Here is a 17,925-nt window from a genome sequence, read left to right as displayed (position 1 = left end):
CCCTAAGGAGTTAGCATTATTCCAATAGCATTTATCAAATGATCCATAATTCCTCCATTGGTTACATACCAAAATGCTCTCATACACACTTATGTTTTTCTGGACAATCCATTTATTTCACTGATTTTACTGGAGCCATCAGCATTCATTTTACTTCATAACACATTTTAATGCCAGATATTGAGAGTATCTCATCTTCACTCTTTTTTTTTTTCTAAAAGAATTGTGGTTATTCTCATAATTTAATCTTATTTACCAAGAAAATTCATTTTTGTAAATCTAAGAATGATGGAGAGACAAATAATAGAATTTAGATTGTTCCAGCCTCCTGTGAATTTTTGCACAAAAGAATAATGGCCAAAAATCTTATTTTAAAAATCATTTAGGGTTATTCCTGTACAGCAAGTGCAGGATGGGGGTTACAGACATTTTTTACTCCATACCTCGATGAAGTTCATAAGTCTTTTAAATTCGAACTTCAAGCATTCTGGAAATTCCAATGGAAAGAAATTTTAAAACTCTGCTCCCTAGGATCTCTGTTTGGAGGGGAGTTTACATTTCTGGTTAATCTGCTCCAGATATGGCTATGTGTTTTCAAGGAGTGTCACCTAAGCCAACCAGCTGTGTTGTCAGACTCAGGCCCCACTGGATTTCACCCAGTCACCACTGATTAGGCCAGTTTGTTACCAGGGGGTCATTTATTGACATAAGGCCTGCTGCAAGCTTACCTCCATGCACAGAAATCATCCTATATCCATGAAACTTGGTTTTATGAGAGTGAATAGCCATGGCTCATGTCAATGGAGAGTGGACTGAATGTTTATGAATAGTTCTTAGATTGGAACTAATTTCCAAAGATAGTGATTCAAATGTAAGATAGTCATTGATGCAATAGCATATGGTTTCTTTTCTTGATTTTTTTTTTTAGTGGTCACGTTAAGATTCTAGGAAATCCAGATTCTGGAAAATTATTAAGAACCATTGTATTAGGTTAGACTAACTGAAATAATCCAAAATCTGAGTGATTCAATACAATAAGTTTATTCCTTACTCATATTTCAATCCATATGGGTCTGGTGGGAGTAAAGGAAGGGTGTTGAATCTGTTCCATACAATCATTCAGGGTACCACGCTCCTGCCATCTTGTAGCTCCACCCCCTCTAGCTCTGTGCCAAAGGAAGAGAAAGAAAGTAAGTAGAGTGCTTGGATAGTTTTTATGATTCCTTGGAGTGGTACACATCACTCCTGGTCTGTCACAGGGACACACCTAACTCAAGAGAGACTGAAAAATCTAGTGCAAGTCTGTGTCCAGGAAGAAAAGGGGTCTCAGATCTTTATAAGAACTGCAGGTCTCCACTACAGACATTGTGTGGTTGGTTCCCACTGTAAGGATATGCTTGATAAATTTCTTTCCGGGAATAAAATCTGAGATAGTCCTAGCAGTCAGAATCCTGCAGGAAAGATGTTTCTTACAGAGAGCAAAGATAAATCTGCATGATCAACCCCACCTCCTAGCATGGTAATACATGGTCATGTGAATATACATATAATTATTTCAATTAATCCACATTATGTTTGATGATACATTGTTTCAGCAGCAGATGTCTAAATTTCCCCATTACATTCAGGGTGAAGAGTGAGCTTTAATGGTGATAGTCGTTAACTAAGAGTGGAAGAAATTCAAAAAGGTGACGGTATAGAAAGTTGATTAGTGTTACTACCACAAATAAGAAAAGGGAAAACCTGGGCTCATTTCCAGTTTCCATCCTAAATGTCCTGGTCCTGCAAGAGAACTAGGCATGGTTGGTGAGGTCAGGAGGGCTACCAAGCCAGCATTGTAGCTTCATTGAATCCTAAATTGGCTTCTAAACTTTGGTACATTTTTCATACTCAAACCCTAGCCTCTTAAGAAACCTCTTAAGGCCTCTTAATAAAGAACTATATCTGCACAGCGCTGCACCCACCCAAAACGAATAAGCTATAATTTACCTCTATTTGATATCATCCATATCTTTGCAAATTTTTGGATTTGGATTGTAATCTTTTAAAAATGATACCTTTTATGTTTGTTACAGATTTCTCCAATAAATATGCCTACACATTAAGGCATATTAACGTGAAAAACCTTTGGGAATGTGAATTATCATTTCCCCATTTATTTTATTTACCATGTCAGAATTTAGCATACTGGGTGTTCTTAAGTAACACTCTCATTAGTGAATTATTTCACAATTTTATGCAGGAAATTCTTTTTATTGACTGTGGTTTGACTCTCCCTTTCCAACGCAATTCCTTATACCCTCCTTTATACTAGCACTTACTGGAATAAATATTGACCCCAAGACGTCAAACTAAATCTCTGCATGGATTTATGTTAGTTAAATGTAACAGATATAATGAGGACCAATGCAGTGATGTATATATGAAACGGCTCGTTTTGCCCTTCAGGCTGCCAAACTGATCATCTTGAGACTGTCAGTCTGACGAACATCAGTCTGATTGGTTCTGCTGTTGGAGTATGTTCAGTTTTCCATTTGGAATTTCTCCACATTAAGAAAGTTTATTATTATTATAATAAAATATACATAATGTAAAATTTCCATGTAACCACTTTCAGGTATACATTTTAGTGGTATTAATTACATTCACAATGTTGTGGTATCATTACCACAATTTATTATCAAAACTTTTCCATTACCCCAAAAAGACACTCTGTACCAATTAAGCATTAACTCTCCATTCCTCTCTCCCACTTCTGTCTCTGATAACCTGTATTCTAGTTTCCGACTCTATGCATTTGCTTATTTTAATTATTTCATATCAGTGAGATTACACAGTATTTGTCCTCTTGTGTCTGGCTTAATTCCCTCAACATGATGTCTTTAAAGCTCATCCATGTTTTCGTATGTGTCAGATCTTCCTTCCTTCTTAAAGCTGAACAATACTCCATTGTATGTATCTGCCATATTTTGTTTATCCATTCTTCTGTTGATGGACACTTGGGCTGCTTTCAGCTTTTGCAATTGCACAGCACATTCGTTTGATGCTCAGGTTCTGAACTCCTAAGGGTATAAAAAGAATTCATGATATCTCACAAGTGTTCAAAAGAGTAAGCATTATATTATTACTCAACCCACTTTCAGGCTACATTCTCTAGCATACTTTTCTGTCATGCCATTGATGAACATGTGCAATTTTAACGTAAACATTTAGTTTGCATCTATTCAACAAAAATTTTTGAGCATCTACTATGTACCTGCACCATCTAAGTATTGAGGATACAGCAGGGAACAAAATAATATGTTAGAATTTTACATCCTAGAAAAAGAAACAGATAATAAGACATAATAGGACAGATATTGATACATGCTAATCAAAAGAGAATAAAGCAGGAGAAGAGACAAAAAGCGATGGTGAAATGGATTGAGATAATGGGGTAAGGCCTTTTAAATGAGGTGACATTAAGCAGAGATCTGAATGAGGAGGGGGTACAGATCATGAGACTATGGAAGAAGAGTGTTCCAAGCATGCTGAACTTCACCCTGGCCTTCAGCATATGGTTTTCATAAAAAACCCAATGCAGATTCACAGGCAAAGTTGTGTATTCCTCAATGCAATGGATCCAGAGCTGCCTACAGGAGCTGGACAAAGCTGTTGAGAAGCTGCTGTGGACCCTCAGTTCTGAAGGCCCTGCTTTGCCATGCAGTATGCAATGAAAGCCAGCATGGGAAAAGTACCACACAGATGACTTTTTTTTTTTCCCTTGGACTTATCTTTTTTTTCTTATTTTGTTCAGTGTTTTCAGGAGCAAACACAAATGCTGATTGGGAGAAAAAAATGAACTGTTTCCAAAAACCTATTTCCTTTGTTAAAGGTGGCCATAAACAATTCCAGCATATGTATATACAATTCTAATTCTTGAGCAATGTTAGAGCAGATTTTTTTTGGTATTATATTACTCAGAAAATGCAATTTTTCCTATTGCTATGTCCTCTGTTCTGATATCATGGGCAAGAATTGGCTCTCTAAACTCCTTCTTAGACATAACTACATGTTTTTTATCCCTCTATTACTAATTTTATTTTTCCTATAAAAATTTCCAGAGCCAATTGTAGACTGTATAAGTATCTCCATTTGGGCTCTGAACTGCTTATAATTAAGTTTGCTTTTTAATTGAGTATTTATGTGAAGGCCATTATACCTGGTTTGAAACAGATAGGCAGGCACATTTAAGTATCCTTAGTTTTAGATAAGAAATAAATGCCCATTTTTAAAAATTTTTTTACAGCTCAAAACTTCAATGCTTAGTGAAAGCACACGCTCCAAGGAAGATAAGCCTGGGCATTCTCCAAAGGGGGAGAAGCTGCCCATTATTTTTTTAAATGCAGCTTCTAAAAATCTTTTCCTCCAAGTTTTGGATATTAGTTATTTTTTTGGTCATGAATCTAACTTAACTTTAATAAAATTTTCTTTTGCTCGAAGGTATTGACAAGAAGAGATGCAGTTTGCATGTTACGATCTCTTAAATAACAAATGCAAAACAAATGTTGATGTGGCTCCACTTTTAATACACTTTTGCATAATGCAGGCCAACTTTCTGGAACATGTATGTGCGTATTTGTGGTTCATTTTAAAATTCCATATTTGTAGTAGATCCTGCCCTGGGAGGTCATGCTATTGCTGACTTTTGATTGAATTATAGGATATTTGGAAAATTGAAGTTGATAAAGCTATGTTTCCAAGAGGTGGTGGGGAAGCCATCACCCAAGACTGTATTTTTGGAAAATAATTTGTAACTAGAGTCGCCCTGAGACACTAGACCGAGGTCATAAAATTATAGATGGCAAACTCATGCATGGGTCTTTTGCAAAGACTCCCAACTCTTACTAAATGTACTTCTCAACATAACATTTGCTGTTACGGAAACAAGTGGCAGGAAAACTTTTTCCAAATGCAATTGTACTCAATTCTTTGAGTAGATATATAATTTAATCATTCTGGCACTTTCACCTATTGCTAGCAACCCATGTGAATTCCATGCCTGGCATGTAGTAGTTGCTCAATATTTTTTGATCAATGGATGACTAAATAAATAAATGCAATGCCAAAGACTTGGCAGTGTCAAAATACTTAGTACATTCACTGAACAAAGTAGTGGATCTTTAAGTTCACTTTTAGTTGTAAAATGGTTCCTATACTGTTTTGGCTAGGTTCATTTTTTATGCTAACCCTAAGAATTAGCCAACTATTTTTAGCTTTTTTAACCACTAGGGATTATAGGCCTCAGACCAAACTATCAGAACCTGCAGATGAAAGAGTATTATATCAGAGTCAGGGATGAGCTGAAGATAAAGGGGCTTTTTGGATTAGGAAAGCTGGAGACAGAGATCCCTCCCCAGTTGTTGGTCTCCCACTCTGCACCCTCCATCTAGATAAGCATGGGGCCTTACTTGGGCTGAATTTGGCTTGAGATCCAAATGTATCCTGCTGGCAAAGAATGGGTCATTCCTTGCTGCTGTCCATCATGTTAGGGAGCGTGGAGGCCAATGGAATCCCAGCCGAGGGACACAGTCTCTGCTTCCGCTTGGGTTAGCAATTCCACATGACAGAGAGTCAGAGTCCTTGGCTCAGAGCTTGGGAACTTCATCTAACCTAACAGAGGTGACCTTCCAGTACCTTCCTATCAAACTACGGTCCTCTTGAAATGATGCAGTCACAATGCAGATGAACTACATTGTTGATCTGACAGATTATTCGGGGACAAAAAAGGTATGAAAATGGATTTTGCAGCTCATTTTTAAAAGAGGCTAGAAACTAAAATGTGGCCTGAATTTCTTTTTCCGTCAACCTGGGTCAACACGAGAGGTTTGAACTATATTGATTATCAGTCCATGTAATGAAGATCAAGCATTTCTCTTGAATGCTGGATGATGCCTCCCCCGTTCACACTGCTGTGTAGTGGCCAAACTTAATTTCTCTGTTTTAAATGAGAGAAACACACACTTTGAATATATCTGGTAAGAATAATGTTTGAAAATATACTTTATTTCATCCTATTTTTATGGCCAAAAGTACTTATTTTATTGTGTGAAACTTAAGGAGAAAGTAAGCCTTGTGCGTTACCATGTCAAGTCATGACTAAGAAAAAGAGTCAACTAATTCTAGCAAAACCTTTTTCTTGAGTGCTTAATTGTTAACATTATACCAATCCACTCCTCTACAGTAGAATCTGTGAATGTCTAAATTATGCTTTGTGGCAAGCAGGAAGAATAGATTAAAACATGAATTTATCTATTAAAGTATAACAAGACAACATTCGTATTTGTGGTTAATCGAGGAAGGATAATATTTCATAATATGAAACTTCTATATTATCATTTAATATATGTGAGGAGAGCTTGATCTGTGCAAGAATAAATATTAATTACTACAGAAAACTACAATGGTTTCCTTTATATTTCTATTTCTAATATAGTGCTATTCCAATTGAAAATGTTGGACCAATTTCACCCTATTTCACAAGCGGCTGTAATGCTTTGGGTGCATAACCACTGCTGTTCTGTTATTTCCTTTTCTCACCTATTGAAAGTGGTTTGCAGATTCTCATATCTAGACTTTGCTTGTCAACAGTGGTGGGATATAGGTATGTGTACATGGGGTCTGCCCATCTCTCCTTAAATACATGATCATTAGCTACCACCCATCCACTGTACTTCAGTGTGCTCCCAAGGAAAATGCACAAGTCAGAACTAGGTGAAATAAACCCATAGTGTTACCACTGCCAGAAGCATAATATCCGATTCTACCTGGAACAAGGCCCGGGGTATGTTGTGCATCTTTCTGGAATTCCATTTACATGGCCTTCTCTATCATGTCTGTGTGTCCAAATTTCCCTCTTCTTAGGACACCAGCTGTATTGGATTAGAGCCCACCCTAATCTAGTTTGGCCATGTCTTAACTGATCATATCTTCAAAGACTCTACTTCCCAAAAAGGTCACATTCATGGGATTATGTTCTTGGACTTCAAAACATCTTTTCAGGGGGCACAACTCAACCATAACTTATATAAGGAGTTGACACACATGATTTCTAAACCCTTTGCAGAGCTGATGTGACAGGGTTCTGTATTAAGTTTACTGGCCACAGTTCTTATCCATCATCCCACTCATTGTCTCACAAATATTCACAAAAGGATGTTGGGATGATGATGGGTAGAAGGAATAATTATGTTTTACCTTAAGAAAAACAAGCCAAAGCTTATGCCATACCCAAAATGTGTCCAGTAATAACTATCTAAAGATGAGAATCTTTATTCATTTTCTTCCATGGTTGCTCATTCAGCACTGTTTATAGAGCATCCCCACATGTCTATCTATGAACGCAGGGTATAGGGCCAATGTCCCCAAACCACACTGACAGAGAGCCCATGAAGCCTGGGTTCAGGTGCTTGGGGAATAAAGCAAAAAGCAACAATCCAGGTCTTCGAGGATTTAACAAAATAGTGTCTGGAGAAGGCTGCTTGAAGGCAAGAATTAGAAGCAAAGTTGAAGGCAAGACTTAGAAGCAAACTTTAAGGCAAGCTTTGTGCTTTAAAACCTGGAATTCCCAGTCTTATTAGTTGACTGCAATTCCTAATGAAGAAATCTGCATTTGTGGGACAGGAAAAAGAAGTTTGACTCCTAAGATAAAAAGAGCACCAACTGAGAGTGGACCAGGACAAAAATGTACTATAGGTTTCAAGACTGCCATGTTCCATATTTCTGACCCAATTGTTGTAACCAAACATATGTACAGACATGCATTAACATCTATTGAACTATGAATCTATTAGGTAAATTAAAGCCAGTCAAAAGTTCAGTGCCAGGGATATTCTGTGCAATAAATAAACCCTCTGATCTCCCTACAGGAACCTTACATTTTGTGGAACTCATGTCATAGCACATATAAATATCTGAGTGTCAGAGTGAGTATGTGATAGGGAAGTCATAATTAAATGTGCAGGAGGACATTCAAAAAAAGAAATTTGCATTATTTTTTTCTTGTAATTGTTCTACAAATACGTTTGAGGAAACACTATGAGTTTAGTGAAAAGAACATTAAACTCTAATTCAAAGGGGGCACATTTGGGCTCCAGAAATATTTTTAAATGACAGACTTTAGACAAATCACCTCTCTGTCTCCAAATTTTAAAAGTGAAACTGGAAGACAAGTCTTTGCTTTTCCTGGTCATCCACAGATATTATACAATACACCCAACATGACAAAAATCCACCTTAAGCATTTTCAGCAAAAACAGAGAATATATGAGTTCATTTAAATGTCAAGGCCAAAGGTAAGTGAGGGTTGGTGTTTTAGTTTTCTAATGCCATCGGAGTGTGATATACTGTAACAGAATGGCTTTTGAAAAGGGAATTTATTAAACGGCAAGTTTATAGTTCTAAAGCTGTGAAAATGCCCATTTTAAGGCACCAACAAAAGGTTATCTTTGCTCAAGAAAAGCTGATGCCATCTTGAACACCTCTGTTAGCTGGGAAAGCAGGTGGCTGGTGTCTGCTGGGGTCTTTGGCTGCTGAACGCCTCTCTCAGCTGGGAAGGTACATGTGACATCTGCTCGCTTTCTCTCTAGGCCTCTCATTTCAAAAGGCTTCCCCGGGGCTGTTATCGTTCTTCCTCTCCAAAGGTCTCTGGCTGTGTGGGCACTGAGATTGTTCCAAACTGGTTCCCTCTTAAAGGATTCCAGTAAGTGACCCCACATTGAATGGATGGAGATACATCTCCCTGGAAACCACCTAATCAACAGGACCCACCCACAGTTGGGTGGGTCACAGCTCCATAAAAACAACTTAATTAGGACTCCCACCCAGCAATATTGAATCAGGGTTAAAGAACATAGTTTTTTAGGGAGTACACAACAGTTTCAAAGCAGCACAGTTGGCTTAGGGTTAACTAAGCAGAATCCGGTCTTGCTCTCTTTACTCTGGACACTTCTGTCCTTGGTATATAATCCATTCTTAGGCAGGTTCATGTTCCCCTTGCAGAGAGGCAAGATGGTGGCCAGCAGCTTCAGGCAAACATTCTCCCTTCCTAGGAACTTTGTCAGAGACTTTTTGGTCATTTGCTCAATCAGAAGTTCTAGGATTAATTCTGACTTGACAACTTTGGGCCTCATGTTTGCTTCTGCACAGACCACCTCTGGACAGGTGAGTAGATCCGTTAACTGCCATGTCTGGGTCCTGTACCCACTCCTGGATCCAGGGAAGAGGCCATACCCAAATAGGACACACAGTCTGAGGGTTGAGGAGAGGTGGTTCCCTCAAAGAAAGTCAGGGTGAAGAGGAGTGAGTGAAGGCAGGGCAGACACAAATAGCAGCCTCACCTACAGAATTCAAGGTCATCTCCACTGCCACGGGGGGAGTTAACGTGGGAAGTGGTATTGCTGCTGGTTAGGCACACACAGAGACTTTGAAATCAGAGTGCATTCCACATCCTGGGACCAACACTTTTTAGCTTTGTGACTGAGGGTATTTCCAAAACCTCTGTGCAGCTCCAGTTAATAATGTCTAAGGTGTGATATTCTCACAAGCAGTGGGGACAACCAAAGCAATAGGCTGAGCCCCCAATCTTGGGGTTTCTTCATATGAAACTTAACCCCACAAAGTATAGGCTAAGGCTACTTAAAATTAGGCTTAAGATCACCTCCAGAGAATCTCTTTTGTTGCTCTGATGTGGCCTCTCTCTCTCAGCCAACATGACAAGCAAACTCACTGCTCTCTCCCTCTCTACATGGGACATGACTCCCAGGGGTGTGAACCTTCCTGGCAATATAGGACAGAAATCCTAGAATGACCTGTGACTCAGCATCAAGGAATTGAGGAAACTTTCTTGGTCAAAAGGGGGAAGATTGAAATGAGACAAAATAAAGTCTCAATGGCTGAGAGATTCCAAACAGAGTCGAGAGGTTATCCTGGAGGTTATTCTTAAGCATAATAAAGATATCACCTTTTTTAGTTAAGGTCTAATGGAGAGGCTGGAGGAAAATTGCCTGAAAATGTGGAGCTGTGTTCTAGTAGCAATATTTCTTGAAGATGATTGTATAATAATATAGTTTTCATAAAGTGACTGTGTGATTGTGAAAACCTTGGATATGATGCTCCTCTTATCTACCTTATCAAGAGACAAGTAAAACATATGGATTAAAAATAAATAAGTAATAGGGGAAACAAATTTTAAAATAAATTTAGTAGATTGAAATGCTAGTGATTAATGAAAGGGAGGTAAGGAGTATGGTATGTATAATTTTTTTCCCTGTTTTCTTTTTATTTCTTTTTCTGAACTGATGCGAATGTTCTAAGAAATGATCATGATGATGAATATACAACTATGTGATGATATTGTGAGTTACTGATTATATATGTAGAATGGAATGATCATATGATAAGAATTTTGTATTTGAATATTGGTATGTTTAATAAATAAAAAATAATAATAGTCTAAGGTGGCAATAATACCAATTTCATAGAGTTGTCGAAAGGGCAAATTGAAACTAAGTTGACCAATTGTTTGGCATTTTAAGCACTAGATAAATGGGAAGTATTCTTTCTCTTTCCAAAAGCTGCTGTCCCCAGATCCTTTCATTTCTGAATTCTTTTCATCCTCCAAGGTAATTCCCATGCTACTTAAATTGTTTAGGTGCTTAGAAAATATGAAAAGCTTAACACTTTTATGGTGCAACCAGCATAACAGGATAAATCAAATTGATTAAATACAGCACCAAAAAATCCACAGACCAATCTTCCTTATGAAAATAGAAGCAACATTTCTAAATGAAGCAATAAATGAAATCAGCAATTCATCAAGATATTTGGATACCACGGCCAGTGGGTTTCATTTTAGAAACACAAGTGTCGACTTCCCTATTTTGCTTCCATGGGGCTTCCTTCCACAAAGAGATGGCATCAGATGGGACAATTTCAGTGATATGAATGCACAAAATATTTACTTTCTTATATCAGTGCTTGGACATTCCAGCTGGCAAACTCTATCTAACACAATCTTATCCATTGTGAAGGTTTTAAATAACCTCCATAAGCTAGTGAATTCCAAATGCCTATTTCTAGCTCTTGTGGCTCCCCAAAACTCAAAATGTATCATCTATTGCTGAGTAACATCTCTGCTTGAAGTAAGCATCTCAGACTCAGCATGTCTAACACAAAGCTATTAATTTCAATCTCCTGTCAATCTTCTCCTTCTTGAAAATGGCATTATTTCCCACCAGTAGATCATACCAAAGACTCAAAAGAAATTCTTGATGTCTCTCTATCTTTTACTCTCCCATCAAAGCCATTTGAATTATCTGTTGGTTTTACCTTCAAAAGCTATTCCAAACTCACCCACGTCTTTCCACAAATCTAAGTCAGTGACATCTCTTACCTAATCTATGACAAAAGCCTTCAAATTGGTCTCTCAGCTTCCGCTCTTACCCACTGCTCTCCAGAGTATATGAGAATATATGGGGTCTTTTTGTTTTGTATTATTTAGAAGTCAGAGAAAATGCCTTAGAATAGGCCTGATTATGACACAACTATCCGCCACCCACACCAACTTTGCAATGCCTTCCCATCACATTGAGAATAAACTCTTGTTCTTTCTGTAGCCCAAAGTCCAGCAGGACCTGGCCATGCCTGCCCCTCTAACGTCATCTCAGTACATCCTTCCCTTGCTCACTTACTCCTGAGTTTGGGCTTGTTTTGCTGGAAACTCTCCAAGATCTTTTTCTGACGCAAGGGTCCACTTGTGTCCCATGTCCTCTTTGCCTGAACTGTTCATCCTTGAAATCCCTGAGGTGATTTCTTTTTCTCATTTAGGTCTGTTTTTATTTTTATTTACTTATTTATTATTATTTTTACATGGGCAGGCACTGGGACTCAAACCCGGATCTCTGACAGGCAGGTGAGAACTCTGCCTGCTGGGCTACTGCGGCCTCCACTCAGGTCTGTTTTTAAATGGTACCTCCTCTCCAGGAGAGTCAGCCTCTGCAGGGCCCTTTCTAAAATAGCACCTCTCTCTACTTTCCCTGAAATCATATCTTTACTGGCTTATTTCTTATCTTTCCCACTTAAAGATCATTTCCAAGATGACAGAGACTCTGCCTTGTTTATTACTATATGCTCCATGCTTAGAACGGTGCCTGGACTATAATGAAGAGTGAGTACTTGCTGCAGGTAAGAAGGGAAGAAGGAAGGGAGGACAGGAAGAGAAAGGAAGTACAGAGGGATGGAAGGAAGGGAAGAAGGAAGGAAAGGAGGAAGGGAGGGAGGAAGGCTTTGAAATTCCACAAAACAGCTAGGTTGTGAGTTGAAGACAAAATCATAAGGACTAGAGACTAATCAAGTGGCTCGAGTGTGGCACATCAGGCTTCCCTTTCCTTGTTATAACTAACAAGGGATCCTTATTTGTAAATCGCTTTGAGTTCCTTAGGTCTAAGACTAAAATTCAATGTATTGCATCACTCCAGGATTCTATTTTCTACAATGTGAAGAAAGTACAGAATATCAAGACGAGTGAAGAAAAGCACAGAAATATATTGCTGGCATAAACAGTGAAAGGGAAGGGACAAGTATATAGAAGTGACTTGCATATTAAAGACAAAAGTTTTAGTCCAAAAGATCAACTGCAAATTCAAGTGGACAGAAGCAAGTGAAAGGATATAAAGAATGATTACTCTGAAAGAGTCTGGTGCTTTTTAACCAAAATGTTGTGAATTTTAGATGGAATAAATTCCATATAGGCTTTACAAGGGCTTAGCTATGCTTTGGGGAAGTTTCAGAAAGGATGCTTGCAATTGTCTTTCTCAGGGTCTATTTCTTTCTTATTTGAATGATCTTAAACATACAATAATGTTAATGCATGCACGCGTTCAGTAAAGCTGGAATTGTTCCCCTGATAATGTAGTGAGAAGACTCGCTTGGGAAAAGTATTAAAATTATTGTTTCACTTTCATGGTGCTTCTAATACCGAAGTAAAAGTTTCCTGCTAGAAAGCAGAAGGATTTGTGTTATAGCCTTCTATTTGGTGAAAAGCTTGCCAATGCCAATCCAGCTGCAGTTGAAAAACCTTGCGCTTTCTTTGGAGGAGCTAAATGATTTGAATATAAATAAGCAACTCTTTCTGCCTGTCAGTTACCTCAAGAATATTTACTGTTGTCTCCTTTAATGATTGCTCATTACAGATGAGTGCGAGTGAACGGATTTAATCAGGGTAATATGGGGTAATAATCATGTGAATTTCTCCACATGGGTCTCGTTCCATCTGTTCCGAGCCATTTGTCCATGTAAAGCTGTCAACGTTCTGAGCCGCTGACTGACAGGTGAGGCCAGCCAGGCGCGCTTTCCATCTCAACAGCCAGAAATTCTCTGATGTGTCCTCGCTGCAACAGTCTGCTTGAAAGATCTGAAGGGAGCCTATAGGGAGGACCATTTTTCTTTATTTGAATTGTTGCATTGATCACTGAAATGTTTAACTCAATCTTGCTTAGCTCAAGAGCAGGACCAATATCCAAAATTGCCTAAATTCCTGATGTGAAGGTTGAATATCACGTCCCCGTAGGTCTTCACCCCAGGACTGAAATGCAGCCGCCTCAGGGACCGAATGGGCCACTAGGTCACAGGCTCATGGATTTGCACTGCTATAGACAGATGTCTCCCACTTCTTCCACCGTCCTTCAGTTTAGGAAGTTGCAAGTCAGTGGCAAGGAGTGTTGCAAGGAATGGTGTGACTTTGGCAGCCGTTGTATGTGCTCATTGGAAAGACTGGTGATGGCAATTATTTATTGAAAAAAATGTCACTTAAGCTTCATGAATTTTCATTTGTACTTCATGAGTTTGCCATGTCAGAAGACCTGTTCTCTGTGACAAAGTTCTGTATGAAGAATCGCCTCCATACCCCAAGCTAGTTCTAGCAAAAGTCATAACAGGAGAGCTGAAATCCAAATGGCCTCTCAAGATGCTAGAATCCGAAAGACCAATGCCATGTTAATAAATAGAATTGGGCATAGTTGTTTCTTTTAAATCCGTGGTGTATGATGCATTTTCTTTCCTGGTTGGCTCTCAGTGTGGAAGGCCTATTTGCTGTTCTAGGCTCAGGATGTGAACTTTTAATATTTCTTTTCTTGGTGTTCCCAGTTTGGGGAATACTGATGTGCCCAGTAAGAAACCAAGGGCTCAGAACATAGATGTCACAGCAGTATTGAGGCAAACAGGGTGAGAGGCTGGTCTTATGAGCCCTGTCTCTAGGAACACAATAAGTAAAGAAACGCTGTCTTTCAAGGTGACTTGGTAGTATTTTTTGCTGTTTTCCTCTGTTATGAAACCTCTTTTATAATTGAATTCAATTCTACTTAAATGTACCATATGCTAAACTCTGAATAAATGAATGAATGGATACTGACTAGGAGAAGAGGACCCTGCCCCTGCCCTCCCAGAGCTGAGTTTCACTGAACATAGGCAGGGAACCAACATTTGTGATCCAAGTGGTAGGTGCAGAGTGGAAGTTTGAGAGCAAAACCAAGGACATAGAGGTTTCTCACTCTTCTGCGAGTCCCTGGCTTCATTATTTCATAGGTGGATACCCTTTCATTTTGCCTTTCCAGTCTGCCGAGTGTAAAATTGGAAAGTCTCTTATACTTTCTTCTTTCCACCCGAGGGGAAAGAGCAAGACTCATCCTAATTGTCATGCTTGAATTTGGATCTGTGTTGATTGAGCCCACTCATGAACTGCCTCCCTCTACACCTCCTCCTGGACTTTCCTGTCTGCTTCCTTCATCTCATTGAAGAGACAAGAAGAACAAAGCAGACTTCTGCACGGCACAGATACAATGTGCTCAGAGAAGAATTTTAAAGTAGTGTAGAAATATGCTTACTGCTATTTTTTTTCATATAGTTTCCCTTCCAGTTTTCTATAAATAAGTTTTATCTAGGGAATCCTTTATGACAATTGCTGCTTTTGGAATGAGTAAAATGGATCCACAAGGACATTTGATTATTATGGAGTCTGCTGGGCACGTGTAGACCCAGTGCTAGATTGGAAAAGCTTTGATTGACCTGATGTTTAATAGATCATTCCCTCCTTTGTGCTCTGGTGATGAAATATCCCATTTAATTATATGTTACACCGTACATGAGCCTTGTTCTCTTTTAGTCTCTGAACCCCTCCAGGTCAGAAACTCTCCTAAGCTGCTTGGGTTCCAAGGCAGTGGTTCTTAACTTAGGGCAATTTTGCTACTCAGGGGACATTTGGCAATATCTGGAAACATTTTTGTTGTCAAAACCTAGGGAGTAGGGTGTGCTACTTGCATTTAGCGTGTAGGAGGCTGGTAAACATCCTTCAGTGCACAGGACACACCCCCATCCCCAAGAAAGAATTATCCAATACTTTGTTGAGAAAACCAGGCTTAGCATAGTATTTGGGCAGGATACCTGCTAATAACTTCCAATTTAATTTTTCCATAAATAGTCTGCTAGACAGAGCAACAGCTCCCTTTTTCCACTGGAAGAACCAGCTCATGTTATAAATGTCTCCTCATTTAAAAAAAAAAATTTATGGGAAAATTTGAACACCTATGTTTTCCTGCAGACTGGTACAGATGGTGCTGAAAGAGTCTCTTTATTTTGTTGGTCATTGTCTTCCTTTTGGCTTTTGACCTATTGCACACACATATCTGTAAGCCTAATTACTTTGCTTTATATTGTTGTGACACTTTTGCATTTTATCATGTGTATTTTATTATTTAATTATCTTAAATGTGATACAGTCCTGAACTGTTGATCCATTCCACATTGGAGAAATGCTATTTAGGAGTTGGACATTACTAGCTGTACTAGACCATTGTAGCAGAAGTGATAGTTTTAAAGAAATGTTTTATTTTGCTTTTCAGAATCTCTCATTTTCATTAAGTGGAATTGTAGGTTTAGGCACAATTGATTAGTCACAGTATAAAGGATCGAGTATCTTCAGCTGGTTATCTTGAGGAGGAGACTTTCTCCCAGGCAGGGTGTCTGATTTCACATTTGTTTGTGATGATATGGAAAGCTAGGCACGAAAATGCAAAAGCCACCACCCAGAAGCAAATTGTGCTAGAGTATCTCTTTCTTATTTGACTGTCTCAAAACCAAACAGAGCAAACTGTCATATAAACAAGTGGACACCTCTGCACTCCACTGCCTTCATTGAAACCGAGAGGTGTGGCCCCAGAGGGACCCTAATCCAGTTGAAAACAGTAAATTGGCTGAGATAATCCAAACTGTCCTGAAATCTTCTATACCTACATGATTTTTTTTTTTTTGATGACATAACTTTTTTCTTTCTAACATGCTGGATTCTCCCTTTATTTTCCATCTTCTTTGTGCTGTGATGCAATTTCTTATTGGGATTTTTGCAAATGGTATCATTCTGATTGTGAATGGGGCTGACTTGATCAAGAATAGAAGAATGTCTCCATTGGAGCTTCTTCTTTCCTTCCTGGCGATCTCTAGGATTGGACTACAGTGGTCAGTCTTTTACACTAATCTGTGTTTTCTTTCCTTCGTAGACTTTTCTGTGTATGCTAAGAATTTTTTTCTTTTCTTGTTCATAAATGAATCAGGACTTTGGTTTGCCACATGGCTTGGTGTTTTCTACTGCGTCAAGATTGCCAACATTGCCCATCCATTCTTCTCCTGGTTGAGGAGGAGGATTTCCAAGCTGGTGCCCTGGTTGATCCTGGGATCCCTGCTCTATTCATTGATCACTTCCACTTTCAACCACAAAGATATGTGGTCTAATTTCAAAAATAACTGGTTGAACTATTTCTCAAAAAACTCAACAAGTCAAATCAAAGAAATGTCTCCTCTTCAGTTGAGCTTTTTTGTCCTTCAGCTGTCGTTGCCATTACTTATATTCTTTGCTGCTGTTCTGCTCTTGATGTTTTCCTTGGTGAGACACTCCAGGCAGATGAGAAATGCGGTGGTGGGCACCAGGGAGTCAAGCACGAGAACCCACATCAGCGCAGCGCTGTCCCTCCTGTCCTTCCTAATCCTCTACGTCTCTCACTACATGATGACTGCTTTGCAGTCTTTTGGAGTGTTCAAGACCAGGGACCTCATCTTTTTGTTCTATATTTTGATGCTTGGCACATACCCCTCTTTACACTCCATCATCTTAATATTGGGAAATCCTAAACTGAAACAAAATGCAAAGAAATTCCTCCTTCACAGTAAGTGTTGTCAGTGAGAGAACTTTGATCTATTCAAGAGTCCACGGTCCCATAGGTTGCCTGTGCCTACTGCATCTTGCTCAGCCAAATGAAGCAGTGAATATACAAAATGTCATTTTAAGACTATTTGCCCAACTGTGATACATAGATACAATGGAATATTAGTAGGTGTAGGAAGGAATGAAGTCATAGTGTATGCAGCGATGACATGGATGAACCTTGAGGATAATATGTTGAATGAAATAAGCCAGAAACAAAAGGACACATGCTTTATGGTCACACTAATATGAACTAACTATAATGAGCAAACTCTGGGAGTTAAATTAGAGCGAATAGATTATCAAAAGATAGAAAGAGGGTAGCAATTGGGCAATTGGTAATTAAGGAGTACAGAATGTTTAATAAGGTTGATTGTAAATGTTTGGAAATTGATAGCACAGTACTGTAGGATGGTAGCATAAGAATTAACAAAGCTGAGTGTGAGTATGGTTGAAAGAGAAAGGCTAGAGCTGAGTATGTTACCAGAAGGAATGCTAGAGAATAATAACTGTATAACTTTGTGAAACCTAGAGTGATGCTGGTGATGGTTAATTGTACAAATATAGGAAAGTTCTTACATGAATTTGAACAAGCATACTTCATTATTACGGATGCTAATAATAGGGTGATACATGGA

General features: G+C 38.7%; 1 protein-coding gene across 1 annotated transcript; it reads left to right on the top strand.

Moving 5' to 3' along the window:
• The first annotated feature begins 16,366 nt into the window (after positions 1–16,366).
• TAS2R1 (taste 2 receptor member 1) lies at positions 16,367–17,266 on the top strand. Its single transcript, XM_077115116.1, has one exon. It carries the CDS (start codon positions 16,367–16,369, stop codon positions 17,264–17,266), a length of 900 nt encoding a protein of 299 aa, XP_076971231.1.
• Positions 17,267–17,925: the final 659 nt, after the last annotated feature.

Source organism: Tamandua tetradactyla, chromosome 9 (assembly GCF_023851605.1).
Source record: "Tamandua tetradactyla isolate mTamTet1 chromosome 9, mTamTet1.pri, whole genome shotgun sequence".
In the NCBI taxonomy this organism is placed as follows: domain Eukaryota; kingdom Metazoa; phylum Chordata; class Mammalia; order Pilosa; family Myrmecophagidae; genus Tamandua; species Tamandua tetradactyla.
This window is presented reverse-complemented; position numbering and strand designations above follow the sequence as displayed.

Excerpts from the sequence above, each read along its gene's own strand:
- TAS2R1 (XM_077115116.1), top strand. The coding sequence starts at position 16,367 with ATGCTGGATTCTCCCTTTATTTTCCATCTTCTTTGTGCTGTGATGCAA.